The sequence below is a fragment of the Stegastes partitus genome, unplaced genomic scaffold, assembly GCF_000690725.1.
Source record: "Stegastes partitus isolate 25-593 unplaced genomic scaffold, Stegastes_partitus-1.0.2 Scaffold27, whole genome shotgun sequence".
Taxonomy (NCBI): Eukaryota; Metazoa; Chordata; class Actinopteri; family Pomacentridae; genus Stegastes; species Stegastes partitus.
Window position 1 is genome coordinate 1,337,311 of NW_007577758.1, and position 21,557 is coordinate 1,358,867.

A 21,557-nucleotide genomic window follows, 5' to 3' on the forward strand; every position below is an offset into this window, starting at 1 on the left:
GCACAGGGCTGCTGGTAGAGAGTTGCATGCAGAGGGCTGTTCTCGTTTCTATGGCCGTATAAGTGCACGGCTTCTAGTGCGAGTGCGTGGCTTAGTTTTAAAGCCTGATTTCCCTCAAAATATACTTCCAATTTTTAAAAAAAATAAAAAATTTAAGAAGAGTATTTTTAACCCCTTGCCGCCCCCACGGCCCGCCGGCGGGACGTGACCACTTTCCAAACACATTACAGCCATATGTGCTCGCTCCACAATCAAGTTTCCCAACAATATACACATCAAATGAAAGCTCAGAGTCTCCTCTTTCCGATGATATAAACCTTTTTGACCTGCAGCAACCACAGCGTTGACACAAAGAGCTTTTTGTACAGAAAAGCAAAATGTTAAAATCCGAGTTTTCTTACTTTCGAAGGCTCTCTGCAGCTCAAACATCGCTCATTCCTCACCAGCTTGGTCTCGTTCTGTCCAGACAGAACCAGTGAACATAATCCCGTAAAATAATTCGGTCCGTGAAACGCAGTAGATCCTCAAAGGCACAAATTCTGATAATGTAATGTCTTCCCAGCTTGAGATCAGCTTGATATCCAGAATCTGATCGGCGAATCTCTAATATATATATGATGTACACAACATACATGGAATTTGTTTCCGGCTGTTGATGGTGGTGTTGGAATTAGCGAGAAAAAGAATAACAATAAAGTAAAATAACTATGGAAAAAAAAAATAAGAATGAAAATAAAATAAAATAAATAAATAAATAAAATAAGATGAGATAAATATATAAAAGAATATACACATCTAGCAGAAAAAAATATATGTACAGTGGTGCAAAAAATGGAAGTGCAAAAAAAAATGTAAGTAGTCTGCAGTGTTATGGCGAAGAATGGGTCAGCTGTTCAGTACAGTCATGGCAGTGGGATAAAAGCTGTTTTTGTGTCGGGTAGTTTTACCAGAATACTGAACTGCTGGAAACAAATTCGTTTGTTTACTCTTTCTTTATTTATTCAAAGCACATATTTGTTTTTGTGACAGCCCTTCCTCCATGTAACATTCTATATCCACCTGCTCTATGCAGGGTGATTGTAAGAAAATGAAAAAACAAAATAAACACACACACACACACACACACACACACACACACACACACACAAAACAAGTGTTGTGATCACTGACAAACAAGTTAGAAAACCTGTCATTGCTGAAACACAACAATGTACACCCGTAATTTCCAGTCAACCTAACTACATGTGGATATGAAGCTGCATGAGAGCAATACATGCAAAATATGTTGTCTGACTTGCCATGCCCAACAGAATACTTTTGGAATATTTGAAAGAAAAAGATCAGCTGAAAAAAATAATGCAGAAATATGGTGTCCTCCACACTGAGGAGGATTCACTTTATATTTTAAATCCCATTCTGTAGCCACATCATAAAAAATGTAAATTATTACACCCCGTTGTAAATAAACCTATGCAGGCTCTTGGTTTTCAGCAACGTTACCTCGTTTTGTGTGTACAAGCCGGACCAGGTACACAACACCTTTCACTACACATTATACCATGTACAGCCATGCATGTAACAAATTTGATTTGATTCTGTCGTCCAAAAGTTAAGTGATATTGCACAGGGGTGTGCTCACTCATATACTGTAAATCTCAGTACTGAAAAAGAATTTGACCTTGGGAGGGCTACTTTTCAAAGTTCAACACCATGAGAGTCACGTTAACTCTTTCATGCAGTCACAAGGCCCTCCCACATGTAACATCCATCAGGAATACAAAACACACATACAATGATGCACACAGACTATAAATGGCCAGAATGCAGAAAGGGTAGCCTTTAATCACATGGTGTTTCTTTTCAGTTTCTGTGATGATGGATTAGGATGTCATGTGATTCCATGCCAGGCTTACAATAGTTAAAGATATGAGTGTTGACTTGGTGTGTGTGTTGGCTCACTGAGGGCTGTGGTAAAACTTCATTCCACACATTCCCAACCTGTTGGGTAGCTTGAACCAAAGAAACACTTGAAACCACAAACCTTTTTTTTCCCTACAAATTCAGGAAAGGTGTCTTGCCCCATTGTTTTTATACTCCTTTATTGATATTTAAGTTTACACATTGACACAAAGACTTATCAACAAAGCAGCTATGCAACAAAAATTACAGAGAAAGGAGCAATGGCAACCTAAAAGCTTGAGAAGAACAGGTACCACAATCCTCTACATACACAACAAGGCATTTAGGATCACTAGGCACTGTTCATGTACACACAAAGATGTGTTCAGTTAATATCCTCTGTTTAAGTATATATGCCTACATTTAGTTAGCACAATATGAAGCATTCACTGCACAGTCTTGCTATACACATAACTTGACATTTTCCTTCATGACATAGCATAAATGGCACTATATTCGGTAAACAGAGTCTTCTCAGTGTTGCTGTTTAAAAAAAAATCCAATTTAAAATATCTTTACATAGAAAATATAGCAGAATATATGTCCACCAAAAGATTAAACAAGGCTAGTAAAATTCATTCCTTCAAGAAACCAACCAAGAAATCCAGCGTGCAAAAACTCACAACTTGACCAACTTGTTCTAAAAGCTACAACTTACAGGTAAATATATATATTTTTGTATTTTTTTATTACATAAATAATTTGATTATCAAATGTGTATGAGAATCTACTTTGTAGATAAAGAGATAGTCCAACACTGCAAAGTGTCAGTAAAATGTAAGGTGTGGCTAGTATTAAGACAGCTAGAGACAAAAAGTAGAAACCTGACAGTGGGCTTTGATCAAAGTCACTGTTGGGTGACGGGCTGTCCAAGTACAATGTAGACATGTCATCAGTCTGCCCATATTCTTCCCTTGTAGAGACAAAATAGCCTTTAACTACATTAAGATTCACAATAACAGACACACAGCTCATGCTCCTTTTACAAATGGACAGATGGGCCAGAAGTAGGTAAGATAAATCAAAATGGTAACTGGTACATTCTGGGACATGCAGGCATATTGGTTTGCGGCATAGCTGGGACATTAAGTAAACCTAAAATACCAATATTTCCATTTACACTGTGTCCCAGACATGGCACTAAACAGAGACAATATCCTCAAAGGCTCTCTCATAAACACAAAATAACAGTATTACCTTAACAAGGTGTGTGTGTGTGTGTGTGTGTGTATATATATATATATATACACACACACACATACACACACACAATTTTTTTTTTTTAGCAGCTTATAGAACATTGCATTCATCATTTATCCCCAGACATGAAAAACAACTCCACTGCCAAATTTGTTTTCCCTCAATCACTGTTTAACATACAGCAACAAGATTTATTAACTCAACATGTCTGTTTAGAAAATGTATGCATTTTGAACCTCAAAACTGATCAGTGTCCACTGAGAGTAACAAATATTGTGGCAATGACAGAATCCTTCACATATACAGTATGACAGTATGTATTCAGGATGCACATAGAAGATAACAGCCCTGTGCACAGCTACGTCAGTACACAATGGAGCAAAGAAGGGACTGCACAAAATAATCAGTGCTTTGCAGTTAAGTAGAAACTGGTGCTGGGTGTGTTTGTGCAATTTTGTTTTCTTCCTTCAGTTGGTGTGGAGCGTTTCTTCTAGAAAAAATACTGAGATGACGAGATGTTTAACTTAGGAGCCTGTCTCAGTGCTGTGTGCAAATGTATATATGTATAGAGAGAGAGAGAGGAATAATAACTGGTATGTTTTCCCACAGTGCAGCTGTACTGTGCTGTACACATACTGGCATGGTACTGAAGGATTTTCCATTATGTTTGATGTACAGTACAGCTTCCTTCAAATAGAGAACTATGCTGGGAAGGTACCCATGTACTGACATAAACACCCATACACAGTATTTGGGAGAGCCACTTTCCAAAGTAGCTGGCAGTAATGTTACCAACACAGAGGTGCCCTACAAGCTGCACACACTACTGCTCAATATTCCAGTGGAAACACCAAAGGGCACTGACACCGTACCATAGCAGGTTCAGTATGGGGACAGCACAGTACTGTATATAACCGTGTTAGGCTTATTATGGGTACTGCATGACATTTGGACACAGTAAAAGGCCAGCAGTGAGCTCAATAGAGCGCGCTGTCGTTGTAGGAGCTGGAGCTGGGGAAGGTGGGACAGGGTTTGTTCCATGGTAGAGTGCCAGAGTGGTCTGCTGTGGGGAGGCTGAGGGTGCTGGCGCTCTTCAACTTGTTCTTCAGACCCCAGCTGAGGAAGGATGACTTCTTGGTTACTTTGCGGGACTTGGGATTCTTGTCATCATCATCATAGGCCAGACAAATCATGGAGTAGGTCTTCGGTAGGTTTCCACAGAAGGTCGCACTCTTTGTAGGCTGGTAAGAGACAAAGATAATGGCATTTAGTGGACGCAGGCAGTGCTTCTTTTATCAGAGTTGCTTTCTGCGTTGTACCCGCCTCTCTTCATCTGTTGTCTCAAGCAATGTCTCACCTACGGCAATACCTGAATGCTTACATGTCACAAGTGACAGCCTTTCAACATTGAAGGATAAAGGTTGAAAAGTTCTTTTTATTAAACATAAATGAAACAAAGTAAAAGCATTTTAAAGGTGTTTTGTATTGACGTTTGTGTTATTCTGAATTTTGACACAAAAACTCCAAAGTAAGTCCTTTCTAAATGTTGTATGTATACTGATTCCAAATATTGGTTGTAATTCTTCTTCATGACTAATAATCATTATTGGCCTTGAAAGAAACACATTCATCAAACCCTAAATATCCAAAATCACAGCAGACTATTGTGAAGCAGTTGTGCCCGTTATAAAATATGCCGGAGCTGGACCACATAATATACAATATATTCCGGTCGTCCCCACCTGCTTCTTGAGCTGTAGAATTGAGTAACATGCTACGTAATCTCTCATAAAGCAAATATCTGATTTGGTATTTACAGCGGATCCACAGCTTTTTCATTGCTTATTCTTTCCAACACATTCATGTCACAATAAGGATGGTTTTAGCTCTTTGTCTGAACTGGCTAATGAAGCACTTCACTCACAGTCTAAATATAAAACACAGCATGTAGGTCATGTCCAAGAGCCTGTTTCTCACAGGAAATGAAACATTGATAGGAAACACTACCTCTAAGAGAAATCTGAAACTCTAACAGTGCTGTTCAGTCATCTGATACAAAGGCCAAATTTGCAGTCACCATTTGTCAATCAAACAAAGCTTACAGATATCCTTTCTCTAAATACAATGGACAGAAATGTGACATGGTATACCATTGGAGGGTTGGTGTCCATCATGCTGACCACCTGGATCTCAATTCCCTCCTCGTCCACATCCTTAAGAAGTCGCATCACCTCACTCACACCCATCCATTTGCATTCTGTGTCACCCACAGTGACAATGTAATCCCCCTCTTTTAGCCCATCAGCCTGGAAAAGACATGGGAAAGAACAGGAGTCAGAGAGCAAGGCATCCTGATACTGCTGCAGATGAGGCAAATATTTATAGAGTGTTTTATTTGAACAGCAACCAGGTCATGTTCACCTAATTTCCTTCAACACCCTAGAGGCTGCAAGGATCTTCAGAGAAAACATTGAGGTTAGTCCCAAACAAAGCTTTTTTTACAGCAGACAAAACACATGGCAGAGTGCACCAGAGCACATTATTTCTCTGGGAAATCTGTCTGATCGACATGATTTCAGCTATTTCTGTCTGATAACTTGATCCGTGTTCGCCCCAGGCAGGTCAGCAACTCTGGAGAATCAGTTAGTTCTAAATAAAAATCCTGTTGAAAGCAGTATTAAAAGTTCTAAAGAGTTTGGCCTAGTTAGGCTTATGCAATTCTAATCTGTTTCTCTGCATAGCCTGCAGGGCCTAATAACAGTCTGCTCTTTGTAAGCACCTCCTAATGAGCTGTCAGACTGCAAAGGATTGTAGAGGGTAAATACTTTCTGATTCTCAATTAAATTAGAAGCCAAAGTGGCTGAGGAGGAGGAGGAGGAGGAGGAGGAGGAGGAGGAGGAGTTGGGAAGAGCCTCTGAGGCTGAAACCTGTTTGGGTTTCTGAGAATCACTTTATTTAATCAAAGGTTAACAGAGGAGATAAGACTTTGTAATGTGAACTTATTCAATGTTCTTTATGCAAGCACGCCTAAAATTTCAAGCTGTTAGTTTTCCCACTGTAGATAAAGCCACTCCTTGCCAGCGAATTCTTTTACAGGGAGTAAACAATGACCAACCTATGCATCTGGTATGACAACAATCCCTTCTCTGCTCTGGGTGTAAAATTGCAGATGCATGTGGAGGTGCACCAGTTAATTAAAATACGAATAATATTTTATCAGTTTAGCCTAGTTTACAAAAAGGCACAACTGTACAAAAGGCTTTGCCTGATTTGTTCTAGTAACTACAAATTGCATTCCAGATCTATGATAAAAAAATTTTAAAAAATCTAGTTTACGCTTACTGTCAAGTGTGACTGATTACCTATATTGAGATCATTTCCTATCTCTGCAGTCTGATTGCTAGATAGTACCATACTTACATTAATTGAAACCAGAGCTTGGTGGTGATATAGAAAATTAACCTTCACTTGTTCAGTTAATGGTGAGGAACATAGTTGAACTCACAGCAGCTGGACAGAGGGGGTCCAATGAAACCACCTGGACTGGTGACTCTCCTTTCAGGGTGAAACCCAGGTCTCTGTCTTGAGGGCGAAGCTGTATTGTCCGTGGGGCTGTCCACCGCTGCTTGGCTGAGAACACTGACAGCGGGCCCTGGTGGACATAGTGTGGGGAAGCCAGGGTTAAAATAGCTACAGGTTTTCTGGACTCGAAAGGATAATATCCTGTTGAGTCTGAATTTGTTGAATGCCTGAGGGAAACCTGAAAATTAACTACGATGGTCCCTTCTGGCAGCCTTGCTCACATATGTTATTAGTAACCTCAGTAACCTCAAGACAAGCATTGTCCTCAGAGATACATTCATGGATATTATCACCCCAATACAGAGGTAGTACATGAAAGGTGACCATGAATCATATTTAAATGACCTCTCTTTCTCACACCAGACCTTCTGGGTGGCCAGGTTTCTGAAATTATTTTAACAGGCCGGTTACATTCCCCTTAAAGTCAAACAAGCCTTCGTGTGCTCTACAAACAAACCAATTCACATGAAAAACATTCTTAACATTACTCATATTCTCATGAATGCTGGGCTGTAGATAAATTATAGCAGGAAAATGTGAATCCCCCAAAATTATCCACATTTATGCATAAATATGTTCTAAAATCTGGTCTGATCTTAATCAAGTAGGGGTAGCCATCTGCCATCAAAACTCTATACAATCTGGGGGATGCAGGAAGATGACACTAAAGCCTAAATAGATCTACTTGAGAATGACTTCAAAATATGTCTTTTGTAGTGGCCCAGTCAGAGGTCAGACCTCAACCCAACAGAGATGCTGTAGGATGAACTCAAGAGAGCCAGACATCCTAAAAGCATTGCTGAACTAAATCAATTCTGCATGGACGCATGGTTCAGAATCCCTCCTGAACATTGTGCATGTCCGATACAGTTATTAAGTCCAACTGTTCACTTACTTTTGCAGCCAGAACTGTGAATGTTTGATGTTTGTCTAATAGAAATTAAAACAAGAACCACAGAGGTCTTTATTCTCAGTGATCATTTACAACTGCTGCCTGGAAACATCAGCTCTGTCCCTTGACTTCCTTGGGAATTATTTGCTTTTAAGAGCTTTGGTCTCGAAACTGATGCCTGTTTGAATGTCTCTGCTGGTCTTCCTTTCCACCCACCACCACAATAAAATTAACAGTACAGTAACATCACTTCATGCATTCAGTATGAAAGATCCCAAAATGAATCAAACTAACTAAATAGTTACTATCGAGGGAATAAACTTTATGCTTCAAAAGTCGACCATAAACCTCCAGGTAAATTCAAACATTCAACAAAGATTTTGGTAGAGTTTTTTTTCCCCTTAAATTATATAACGTAAAATTGAACTATATAATGTATAATATATATTAATTTGTAATTTTCCCATTCTTTTCATCTGCCTCAGAGTAGAGGTGAAGCCAGAGTACCGCTGTCCATGGTTAGTGTTAGTTTTGCATTTGCTGCTTTGGATGAAAGTCCAGGAAGCTTTGGAACAAGAGAAGACTTTGAATATGCTGGTGGTCAAATATACCAAAGCTTTCGGGAGCCTCAGCCATGGTTGGTTATCTTCAGAAATAACATAAAATATACCCTGGGTGTTCAAAAAATAAAGAGTACAATTGCAATGCCTAAAACACAAATCCAGGGCCATTTCATGTCACTTAATGAATATGCCAACCACCATGAATAAAAAAATAGTGAGTGGAAGAATATTAGTAGCCCACATACCAGCCTCTGGAAAAAGTCGATCACTTTCACCTTTGTAGTTGCAGGAACTTCCATCTCTGCTTTGTGCTCTGTTTTAGCTATGGTAAGAAAGCAAGAAAAACAAAGCTGTCATTCAACAAGTTTACTGTCACAACCACATTTCAACTGTGGCCTGCAGAGAGGCAAGCAGCGTAAACATTGCATCATCCATCACTTATCATAGTTAAGTGCAGCAGGTGTGGTACACAACACAGCAGCCTTTTGTGAACGGTTTCCTGAGAGACAAACCTCCCACATCAACATATTGGTCTTAGGCAATAGTGTAATTTATAAAGTGTTTGTTGTGGTGACACTAAGGAGACCGGTCAGTTTCTATGTCAACTGGAGGAAGAATAGCTCTCACCTCAGTCACATTTAATGGAAAAGCCAATAAACTTTAAAAGTGTTCAAATCCTGTCTTTGCTTCTCATATTTTTTCAGAGAGGATATTTTCATTGATCGTAGGTTGTCTTTAGACTCACAGATGATGTCTGGGGCCTCCATGTAGTCAGTGAACTCTTCCTCATTTTCATGTTCACTGAATTTGTTGAGCGAGCGCTGGTGACTGGCTTTTAAAATGTCCTGCAGAACCTCCAGCTCGGTCAAGTTGTGGCACAAACTATAAATCCTCAGAGCCTCCTCGTGACCCAAGATGGCCCGACGAATGTGAGCTTTACCTGGAGAGAAGCAGTCACAGAATAATTAGGAGAGGAGGGTCGCCAAGATGAATAAAGAGAGTTGTGTCTGGTGTCATGGCACTCTGTGTCCTGTTCTCTTGTTTTGCCCTATGCAGTGCTCTGGCTCTGTGCTCACTCTTACCAATGCGTTCACGTTCATCTTTCTTCTTCAGGATGTCCAGAGGAGAGCGTCCTTCAGGGAGCCGGTCATACACCTGTGACAAGGTCTTCTCCTGCTGGTCCTCATCGTCACTGGGACTCACTGAACACACAGTGAAATGAAAAATCAGTGACTGAGTAAATGTTTTTATACAATATAGAGATAAGCCAGTGTCCACAGAAAAATATGCAAATGCAACATTACTGTATTTGTCAGTTCAAGATTCCACATCAGCATGGACCATAAGAGAGAATAATCTACACAAAATTTGATGGTTATGTCCTGACTAATTAGGCCTATCAAAATGGAAACCCTCCTAAAACTCAATTTGTTCTTGTAAGCGCTTCTCCTTTTCTTCATCTCCTGGTTTAATAGATTTTAAAAGGTAAATTTAAAGCATCAAAACTTTTCACGTGTTTATATTAAGTATCACAGAGACAGTATAAAGCCTGAATTCGACAGTGTTTGTAGTTAATCTGTTTACTACAGCAATCTTCGTTCAGTCCTGTTTCTAGGTTAAGTCCTCTCTCTACAGTTCTGTGCTTAATTGCTCTATTCTCCTCATTCACGCAGGAATCTGTTAATGAGCTGCCACATTCAAAGCTGCTTTGCTCTGTTGTCCCTCCATTCTGTCCTGTCCCATTCACAGAACTATTTCCATTCACTGTGCAGCTTAATGTATTTGATATACCTCAGTTAATTTTGTGTTCAAGTTAGTATCTTTAAATGTACAACTGTACATGAAATATAAAAGGTAAAAGGTAACAGTGTATGGCAGTAGAAAGTTGCTTTATACACTCAGTATAAACAGATAGGAAAAGAAACTATAATTCCTTTTTTTAAATAAATGATTAATCCTGATGTCTAAAAGATATCAGAATTACTAACAAGTCATCGTGAATACATCACTAGCAGCCACATTACTACCAACATAGTTTTTGTTCACTCACAAAACAAAGTTCCCTTCCTCTCTCTCAGTTGTTGGCTCCCTCGCTTGCTCCCTTTGCCAATTGATTATGTGGACAGTATTAGAAGGCTGCATAACTGTAATCTTCCAGCCATCTTCAGTACAGTTTTACTGACTCTAACCACCTTTTCTTCCTGCCTTAAATTCTTATGCTGTCTTTTAACAATCTGTCCATCACAGTTCCAGGAAACACAGCCTCTCTTTACCACGGGGTTTGTAAGAAAGAGTGGATCCCTAAATAGCTCTTATGTAACAGCCTTGGGGCAGGCTGTGGTTCAGTCCAGTCATCTGACATGACCAACCTAGTGGCCCACACAGCACTTTTGTGGAAGGTTCAGGTATTGTAGGGTGTTCAAAATTAGGCAGCTTAAGTCCTGCAAAACTCATCCTAGAAGTGATTTACACCTCAACAGGCAACAGCCAGGATAATACCACAGACCAAATACATTATAACTTACAGTAACTGTTCAGGTGCAGGAGAAGGTTGTCTATAGAACATACAGTTGTCCGAAGCACAGTCATAGTGCACTGTCTTTGTCAAAAGAGAAGTGGGACAATATTTGATTGATGACATCTAAATAGAATTAATGGCAGTGGGTGACAGCTGTCAGCACATTACAATGCACTATACCAGAGTCCTGTTCTGATAACAGGTTGTGCAATGTAGCTTCAATCTGGAATGTGTGGACTGTGGGAGAAAGCTGGAGAACCCGGAGAGAACCCACGCTGCACAGGGAGAACATGCAAACTCCACACAGAAAGATCCCAGGCATCCTAACCGGGATGAACCAGGGATCTTCTAGCTGTGAGGCGACGGTGCTAACCACCGAGCCACCTTGCAGCCCATAAAATCTGTAATCCCTGTGAAAAACATCACTTTTCCATAAACAGTTTGTCTTACACTGATGGTCCAGCAGTGCAGAGGCTACAAAGTAGTGTGCCATGGAGCGGTAGTGGTTGGCTTTGACTTGTGACATGGTGGACCAGAACAACGGGACATTGTCTTTGATTGGGGTCTGGATCATGGACTGATGGACTTGGTCGTAGATTTCTGAGACCTGGCAGGAAAATGAGGAAAGAGTTACTGCAAGGTCATTAAAAGCACCTATATGGACAAAATCACTAGAGAAAAAAAATGAGGCATTTGACTGTGGTGACATTCTCAGTTTACATTCACTTTAAGTACAGTATATCCTACCCAGTCTTCAGCAAAAGAAAAAGTACTTTATCTATAAGATGTGAGGACTGTGTCTGTGTGCCTTTGCTGCTATTTACCTTTGCAGCCTCTTGGGCCATTTTCATCAGGGAGTAGAACTGGTTTCGGATTCCAGGCAAAGCGGTCTTCTCAAACAGACACTCCTGAGCCTGAGCAAGCATCATTCGAATCAGCATACTGAGCATGGCTGGACTCATGTCGTAGCTGGGAGTGTGGGTGAAAGTCTCCTTAAGGTGGTTCAGTATACCTGAGAGGGAAAGTGAGGTCAGCACAGCTCAAAACCAAGGAAATAAGTATCATAGTTGTTATTTAGTTCAGTTGAGAGGTTACTCATTTTCTCTAATCAAAGGTATGGAAATAAAGACTTTTAAATCAGTATAAACAACAGACATGTAGCCTAGGATAACCTGCATCCTATTTAGCTCCATGAGAACAAAAATAATTGAATTACTGCTACTCTGCACACTAAGAATGTTATTTGTGATTCTATTTTGATGCCTGCAGGAAGAAATTCTCTTTTCTCTTTGCCAGTCCTAAGTCAGGGTCAGCTACACAACAAAGGCCACTTCCATGTAATCCAAGCACAATCTGTCATTTACATCTGAAGGCATAATGATAACTTAAAAACAGAACTACTGCAGTTTGGTTTTTGGTCACATGTCAATGTGAGTTGAGGTCAATGGGAAGGGCAGAGGTTATGAGGGAGATTGTATTGCTGCATGCTGTTGAGCCCAGACCTATGAATGTAGCTCCTTAACATGCAACAAGCTACTCTGACAGCAGCAGCGCTACCAGTAGTTTGATAGAATAGTTAGTGGTTTGGGCAACAGTGAATTTTCATGGGACGAACTCCAGTTTGGAAGAGGGAGATACTTTGCTGTTTTACAAGTGGTAGATGTGACTCCGCTGGTACTTTGACCTTTATCACTGACACTCTCTTATACAGATGTTCTAAAAGGCTTCACACAGACAGCTCAGTAATGACCTGTTGCTGCTTTTACAGTGCTCGGTAAGGGGAAAGGCTTATAACTAAGTGTGAGATCAATGTCTGTGTGCGTCTTTAAAACTGAGCCAAGATATGAACCTACTTAACTTAGTTTTCATGTTCAATAGGAGCAATAACACATCTGCTTTGTGATTCAGAACACCTGCCACTTATTTTTTTAGATTAAAAACCTGGCAACAGAGAGTTGGAGACAACTTAATAACAGAGCACTGCCTCACTCATCTCCATCTCAGATTTTACAGTTGCCAGCTGACTCCTCCCATCTATACATCTTTGGGTTCCTGGCTAAATAGGCCGACAGCAGTTTTATTGCTAGTATCAATGCTTTTTACCTCCCAACTACTGGCTCTTCAGAATGGTGACAATGTTCCCCATAAATGTATAACAGTATAATTGTTTTACTTCATACAAACCTAAATTATAGCCATTAAAGCAACATAACTGAAGCCATGTTCAGAGCTGTAATTATAGTGCAATGCTGCCCATATTGCCAAGTCATAATTCTATCAAGACTTGTCTGAGCTTCTTGAAACCTTTGAGGGTTGGGAGGCCAGTTTATATGATTGGTGCTTTCTGGCGCTTGGCCACTTGACAACAAGCCACAGAAACATCATCTGAATTCATTTTCCGTCATGGAACAGAAGTCAGAGGGTGGAGGCTGGCTTTTCCGAAAATAAGGCTGTGTTTGCATTAGTATTTTTTTCTCAAACTTGTGTCATTACAGAATGTCTGCAAGCTTAAAGGAAGATGTTTAGTTTGACTAAGCCACTGTGCCTTGGCTCTCTTTGGGTCACAGTTATTATTTACATAACACATTTTAATAGCAAAACTATTAAGGGAAATTGTTGATATGGCTGTTCATTATCCATTCTCTTGTCTTTCTTGTACCTTCTCTCTCCGTTCAAAGCACTTATCATAGGTGACAGTTTCTGTTAATGTGAACATTTTAGTTACTCATTTTTACTTTATTTTAATTTACTGAATCACATGTGATCACACATAAACCTGGTTTTAAGCATAGACTGTATAAAAGATGGACGTAGCTTCCGTGACGTCACCCATTGGTTTCTGCACTGAGAAAATGAAGCCAGGGTTTTGCTACTTCCTGGTTGACATCTTTTTGGAGCCAGTGACGCAAAAATCGTCGGAGGGGGGCGGAACCATAGGAGCAGCGATTGGTCAGACGGATTGAGAGGCAGGCCCTCTCGCCCACCCACATTTACCACCTTCTGCTCGCTTCATCTGTATGGTCACTGCCGACTGTCAATCAAGCCAGCCACGCCCCTTACCCTGCAAAATGTTGATGATTTTTTAAAAATTCAGTATTGATTTATTTTCAGATTGGCCACCTGATCTCTGGACTTGACAATGAAAACTAATAAAAAAAAAATCCTGAGCTTGAGGAATGCAGTATTTCATGATCTGTGATCACTTCTTTTCCAATTCATTTCTATGGGAGCCAGGGCTTTTTGGAGCCAGGACTCGCGGACGTAGTGCTATTGCAGGTTTTTGACACTTCCGGGTTGGCTTCATTTTTCGGGGCCAGTTGCTACGTCCATCTTTTATACAGTCTATGGTTTTACGATAAAGACATCTTTAAATGTTGGAAATAGTGCAGGCTGGTGGGAGAGGAACTGTCTGAACCAGTTTATCACTCCAATCTCTGTATACCTGCAGCTTTCTGGAAGGAAGATATAGCCTCCTCCAGGCCTGATATTGTCTGTCGGTCACTTCGGGTGCCAATCTGAGAGTAGAGGGCGGCCATGTTGAAAAGGATGCTGGCCTTCTCAAGTGACAGGTTCTGTTGGCATACTGGCACTCCTGTGAAGGAGTCATACCTGAGGGAAAGAGGCAGGAGTCATTGCTATTTATGATTATAAGGAAGGTAAGAAAAAAAAAAAAAAACACAAAGTAACACAATATTTACAGAAAAACTTGCGCAGTAGAACTTGTGCAGGTAGATACAGAAAGAGTAAAAGAATCTTTGTCATAGTTTTTGTTAACTTTAAATCAGTGCATACTACACCATAGTACCCCATTTCTGCTTTCTTCTCTTTATTGTTTTTGCTTGACAGCTAACGGTGTCTGAAGGTTTAAGCCTTTAAGCTCATCTTCCCACTCATCTACATCTCTGCTACATGAATGAAGTCCATTTACTACGACGTTAGTTAGAAGTCACAGTCGTCACTTGGATGCTTCTTAGACACTTTCTTCATTTTGCTGGATGTTGCCAAATTTCGAGTGAATGACAGTTTGCTCCACTTGATTCAGTAGTTTCAGCATTACAGACTCATTTGATAACAATAACATCCAAGACGCTTTTGGAAAATTATTTGTGTGTACTCTCCCACAAGGTCCAAAAACATGTTGAGATTAATTGGTGATTCTAAATTGTCCGTAGGTGTGAATGTTGAGTGTGTATGGTTGTCTGTCTCTAAGTGTAGCCCTGTGATAGACTGCTGACCTGTCCAGGGTGTCCCCTGCCTTCGCCCTAAGTCAGCTGGGATAGGATCCAGCAACCCCCCCCCCCCCCCCCCCCCCCCCCCCGCGACCCTAGGGAGGATTAAGCGGTGTATAGATAATGGATGGATGGACGGATTTCTGTGTACTTCACTGTGACCCCTTTGTTTACACTTGAGTGTGAAACATCCAAAAAATTCCAAGTCATGCCATTCTCATCTTTTCCTCACTACACAGAATTTCTCTTACACTTAGAAAAACATGTAAAAAAAATGCAGCAGGAAGGGAAAAAGCTGCTGTCAAAACTAGTCTTTTTTATTAATCTCTGACATGAGCCTGTGAGTTTTCTGGCAGAGATATAGTAGCTGATTAATGGTTTTGGAGGAGGGGGTTACAGACTCTGGAAAATCCCTGGAACAAGAGCTCACAGCAGCTACATTAGCCACTTTCTTTATGATGGCTTTGCTTGTTACCTGTCAACCCAATATCACCTGATGTCTTTCTGTAAGGACGTAATGAAGTTAAGGCATACACACTTGTTACTTCTTTAGTCCATTGTTTTCATAAAGAGTTCATTATTATTACTGCAGTTGCTAATGAGAAATAATTGATGTGTACCAAGTGAAGAAGATCCCGGTCTGGTGGGTTGGGGAGAAGAATCGGCTCTCGATCAGTGGGAGATGACTGTAGTATTTTGCAAGCAGCTCCACCCCAGCCTCATTTCGACTTGGCGTTCTGCATGCCTAGAACATCCAAGAAAAGAGATCTACAGTTTACAATGTGCAGTAGAGATGTAGTGGGGATGCACATTGCAGTTGTTCAAATATGTTTAAAGGATCAGTTCACCCACCTGGCAGTTTTTTTGTTTCATTGCAATAGTGCCATTTTACTGTACGTATAGGTTAAATTTTATGTACTTAAGTTTTTAGATATTAATAGCATTAATTAATATAGCAGCTGTGATTTTTTATTGTTCTGCTCACAGCAACACTCCTGTTGCCTGGACAATCCAGAGTTACACTGTTTCTGGAAAGACTGAATGCCATTTTGCAGGTTTAATTTAAAATGTTTTGAGCACTGCATACTGTAAAAAAAAATAAATAAATAAATCATTTTGCCTAAACTGTATTTGGGTGGTTGCAGAAATGTCAACACTCAAGACAAATAAAGCTGAAACCAACTTTGGGGCTATGAAATGCTCAAACTTCCCAAGACAAAGTGCTTCATGTTGCTTTGTGTTGTACAACATTTTATAAATGCTGGGTTTATTCGGCACACTACCTGTCGCAGGTCCATCAGGTCAGCAATCTCATCCTCAAAACTCTTTCCATCTTCACTGTAGTGCTCCAAGATAAAGTCCTGTGAAAATCACATACAAATCAACATCTGCAAATAAAACAACTTTTAAACCAGTTGCTGTGGAGTGTTTTGAGGCTTTCTGGTTCCAGGGCAGCCTTCCTCATAAACTGCTCAACTAAGTCACATGGTTCCTACACAGAAGCCAAACCCTGCTGTGATTAGTAGGTTGATGAGAACTGTCTTTCTGTCAGAGTCAGCCAGATGCAAGTGACGCCTGACTATTAAGACTGAGGTGTGTTTACAGCCATAAGTGGAGTAGCATTTACTTTGTTAAGAGGTACTGAAACTTTACAAGGTAGGAACACCTCTCACGAGACCTACCAAGAAACAAACAGGATGCCGCCCCGCATAAACATGCCATCATGGCTTCCTCACATTGGGACATAGCTTCAGCATAACTCAACTAGTCTCAATTACTAATGACCCACTTGTGATTTAAAAACAAATCTTTTTATAGTTGAATGATGCATTGTTCCTGAATGAACACTCAATAGGTATAAAGTAGTGACAGCTGTACAGGGTGTGGACATTATGACCCAAATATCTAATGAGAGGACACTTATATTGTGAAGCACCGAAAGTACATTCATACTGAAAACACTGCCTACCAATGTGGGTCAAATTTGAAGTATCTGTAGCTGCTGATCCAGATATCTGTCACAACCCTGTTGGTTAATTTTGATGGATAGCCATTCTTACTTGTATATGAAGATAGTTTACATTAATGTTGTCACAATGTTGTCGTTTCAATTAACCAATGAGCCAAATGTCAAAGTGGTATTTTAGGACAAAACTGGATGCTTCAGCTGCTTCATATTTTCATATCAAGGTGAAACTGCAGCTGTGTCTCCTGTACCTTGAATGGAGTCGAGAAGTCCACCTCTTTTGTCTCCTTCAGACCAAGCGCAATGAGGGGAATGTTTGCTGTTTCCCTGTAAGCCAAACAGAAAGACAAATACTTACATAAATCAGCTATCTTATGATCAATACAATACAACACACGATAGCATGACAGCAGGGCCTTTTATGTCAAAGCAATATTGTAGTGTATTTGCAAAAAATAAGGAATGTAAACAAGGTCAAACAGAAAAATCTCATAAATATACTGATGCAATAATAGGTCAGTGGTTAAGACAAGCAGACTCTAAGGTTGGTATAAAATATCAAGCAAGAAACTGCCTTTGACTACAGACCAAGCCTTGTTAGGAATATCATGTCAACAATTCAGCCAGATTAGTAAATGATAATGTGTGTCGTGGTACCAGTCTGATCACACTAGCAACAACTTTCTTGCTTGAGAAAGTTGACAACTCAGTTTAATCTTTAGCGTGGTTTCATAGAAGAGAAGTCAGGATGAGGCAGATGGTCATGTAAACACACTGCGGATTTAACAGAGTTAGGATTTAAAGGTGAATGAGGCCCACAACCTTCTACACAACTCTCTGCTGATTAATCATTGAGGAGTTGCAGCTCAATAATGCTACTGAAACTTTCTTTCAGCCATTTAGCAAAGCAGGCTTTTGCCCGATATTATTTTAACCCAGCAAACAGTAAACAGGGGGTGCCATAAAACACCAGGTTCTGCTTTGATCTCAGCTGTAGCCATAATGGTTTGGAATTTCTCTAGCGGTGTGTACTTAGAGGTCCTTGTTACTGACAGATGGAAAGCAGGTTCAGCTTGTTATCAGAGCTGAGGAAATATAACCTGACAGATACCTGCTGCTGATCGGAGAGGGAGACTATAAAAACTAAACCCTCCCCCACACTGAAAGCAGAATAATGAGGTGTTACTAAATAAATCACATATTTTAAAAAAAGTTACTTATGAAACTGCTTGACCTTTAAGCTATATAAAATAGCTTCCAAGAAGCACGACAGTGACACTAACTTCAGTTCCAAACACCCAAGGTCAACTTGTTAAATCTGTCTTATACATAACTTTCTGAAGCAGACAGGTAGCACCATCTTTTCACTACACAAGACATCAGAAGCACAGTGTTCAGAAAAACAAGTCCTCACACTTATTCATCACTTGATGATAAGACAGCATTCCTCTTGCATACTGGCTCTGTGAATCACAGAAAGTCTCATTCATCAGTAACAGAGACAGAGCAAGATAGAGACTGCAGTATAATCCACGAGCACTTGTAGATGAGATCATTCTGGGCTTTTCTCTGGTTTGGCAAAGGTAGCCCTGTGGGGGATGAGGGTATCTGTTTTGCAGGGAGTCTGAAATGCTAAAAGCCTCTCAGATACTCACTCCTCCACCCCACCCCCACACACACGCGCGCACACACACACACGCACCTACACTTACTTTTACACACGCACCTACACTTACTTTTACACACACACACACACACACACACACACACACACACACACACACTAACACACACAAACACACTGTGTGCAAGACATGGAACAGACCACTATTGCTGCAGCAGTCAAGAAAAACTGTCCTTTTCACTACAGATAGCCCAGCATGCTTTTAACTCATTTAAAGTATCAGAAAACTGCTGACTCACAGATACAGAAAACATCCCATTGTTGGTGGTTTTAAGGCTATTGCAAGATGACTTCTTAGCCCCACAGACTCCTATGAGAGTTGATTTGTGGCTTGTGTAACTTAGCAACAGGTTGACTTCAGTAGGTACTGATCTCCCACTAGATAATATGAGTCAGACATGGGAGTCTGCTTCATAGGAATCCTGTAAATGGCAAGTTGAGGTTTTACTGTGGATAACTTTGGTAGTTTCAAATTACAATACTACAGATACAGCTACCGTTCAGCAGACACAGTGCGAATTATAATCATGTTATTAGTATAAAGATAAGTTTTATCTGAATAATTCTTAATTACTTAACTATTCCCCCTATTTATTACTTGATTCTTAAAAAATGACCAACCAGTTTTCAGAGGTCGTAAAAGCTGAGCATGTGATCTCTTTAAAGTAACCTTGAATAATACACAAGAGAAAACTATTCTTTCTATCCTCTCTCGCATGGCAAAGTTAATGAAGCGGCCTGTAGTGCTGACATCTTTATTCTGGTGTGTCACTGGTCATCACTTCAGCTCTGCTGATTCAGCACCTCTATAGGAAAGACCAGTTTGTTTTCCAAGGAACTGAACAAACATTTACTATATCACAAAGCACAGACCACGTAACATTTTGGTACTGTGAGCCAAACTGAATGAATATTACACACATAAAAGTGTATAATAAACATGATGTTTACCAGTGCCAATGAGTCCTTGTTGTATTTGTCCGAATACTTGATAAGCCTAACAAGACAGTACATAGTGGTACTGTACAGTAACTAGCTCTTGCGTTTTCATAGGGTGGTTTAAAGAGAGCACACTAACAAATGTAAGTCACATGTACTGTGCCAGCTACACAGACCATATGTGCTTCTGTTAAGCATTACCTCATGCCAAAAACCAGCTGAATCTGATCTGAGTGACAAACAACCTCATAAAGACGCTATTCAAAGGACAGTGGACTGCTGGGAAAAGCATCGAAAGGTGAGGAGAGGTTTTTTGTTTCTGTACTTAAGACTGAGGTAGTATTTCAGGCTGAGAGGAGGAGGCTAGTTCTCTATTGTGGCTGTACCACGTTGTCCTGCTGAGGCACCTGGTAGGAAGTGACAGGGCAGAACTTTCTCAACATATCCAGTAATCCCATGTACAGATTACCTGTACACCAGTATGTATGGCCTTTTGTGTATGTAGTTATGTGAATATGATGACGTGAACACCTTGGACTTTGCACATGTTTATTTTCTTTTTATTTGAATTACAATAGCAGACATGTGATGGTGGTATTCAAGCCTGCATATTGTCTATGTACGGCTAAGGGAGGAGGTGTTTCACTAGAAGTCTGATAAGAGGCTCACAGGTGGATGCTTGTTTCAGCCTCACTCCATGTGACAAAGGACACTTGGGACTAAAGTGTGCATTGAAAGACTGCAAATGAATTTTGGGAATGTTCATATTGTTGTTGTTTTGTTTCTGTGAGCAGGACACCAACTCCTACACAGATACAAACAATCTATAGGTAACATTGTCAGTTAAATCACTGGATGGAACACAAAATGCTGTTGCTGTGCAGACAGGCAGCCTAATTAATTAAAACCAGTTAAAGCCTCTTGGTCTGTACAGCATTGAGACCCTGTAAGCCAAACAAACTAATCTGGCCTTATTGTATTGCCAACACAAGTTGGCACTTTTGGTTTTAGAAGGTCGTCTGCAGATTTATCAGATATCACAAGAAAGCTCTAACAAGGTCTGCAGTCCATTCAAAAAAATCCCTACAAATGTTTTAGAATGAGAAGCAAACAGCCTGGAACCACTTACAAAAAACACTCAAACTCAGTGTCTTTATACCTTTATCTTCTTTTAAAAATATGGTGAAGCAACTATTTACCGAGTCCTGTACCTGCTTTTAGTGTATTTTATCTTCAAAGCCTTTTATTGTTACGTTTTGTTTGTGTATTGTTTTTTATGGATGTATTGTATTTTCTGCTCTGTGCTGCCTCTTGGCCAGGTCGTTATTGTAAATGAGAATCTGTTCTCAATTAACCTACCTGGTTAAATAAAGGAAAAATAAAATAAATAAATAAATCAGCAGCTGAACCAATAACATTTGCGTCAATGACCCTCAGAACCTTTACCACAGGCACCGCCATACAACACACTAGTCACCCACTACCTCCCTTCCCTGCCTATCGTTTTATTGCTCTGCAGTGTTTGTTGTCATGGATAGTATGACCTGCTCTACAAAAGTGTGTGTGTTGTGTGCTGTGGTTTGTGTGCATGGTAATGTGCATATGTATCATACATGTATAAGTTTGTTTATAGTGTGGTGCATTAGTGGTGCGCGCGTGTGTCTGTGTGTGCGTGTCTGTGCACATACACGCTAAGGCAGATGGGTTCTATATGTCTAAGGTGTTCTTAATAAGAAGAGCCAGCTGGAAGCAGACATGCTTCAATCGAGGGCCTCCAAGTAGTTGTAATTTGCATTATTGTATAAAAAATATTTAAATATTTTTTATATTCATCATCTCTCTCACCCATGCACTGGACTATTTGTTTTTATTTATCCAAGTGATATTGTTTATGAAGCACCAGCTTTTGAGCCCCTTTCAGACATGTGACATGGAGCATCGCTGCTTTATCAGTCACTTGTGCTGGAGAGCGCCACGATGCATATGCAATATTTTTCATTCACACGAGACTAGTCACTATACCAA

General features: G+C 40.2%; 1 protein-coding gene across 2 annotated transcripts in view; it reads right to left on the bottom strand.

The window, feature by feature from the left end:
• Positions 1-2,082: 2,082 nt before the first annotated feature.
• rhpn2 (rhophilin, Rho GTPase binding protein 2) overlaps positions 2,083-21,557 on the bottom strand; it is a 32,339-nt gene continuing 12,864 nt past the window's right edge. The window contains exons 4-15 of one of the 2 annotated variants that reach the window (XM_008297940.1): positions 17,161-17,236; positions 16,227-16,304; positions 15,564-15,688; positions 14,157-14,323; positions 11,539-11,726; positions 11,165-11,321; positions 9,279-9,398; positions 8,942-9,136; positions 8,472-8,518; positions 6,665-6,811; positions 5,310-5,465; positions 2,083-4,400 (exon numbers count right to left, since the gene is read on the bottom strand). In XM_008297940.1, the coding sequence (XP_008296162.1) occupies positions 4,137-4,400; positions 5,310-5,465; positions 6,665-6,811; positions 8,472-8,518; positions 8,942-9,136; positions 9,279-9,398; positions 11,165-11,321; positions 11,539-11,726; positions 14,157-14,323; positions 15,564-15,688; positions 16,227-16,304; positions 17,161-17,236 (1,720 nt within the window). In that variant the 3' untranslated portion in view covers positions 2,083-4,136. Of the gene's footprint in view, positions 4,401-5,309; positions 5,466-6,664; positions 6,812-8,441; positions 8,519-8,941; positions 9,137-9,278; positions 9,399-11,164; positions 11,322-11,538; positions 11,727-14,156; positions 14,324-15,563; positions 15,689-16,226; positions 16,305-17,160; positions 17,237-21,557 lie in introns of both variants that reach the window. The other variant, XM_008297932.1, reaches the window with a different exon arrangement.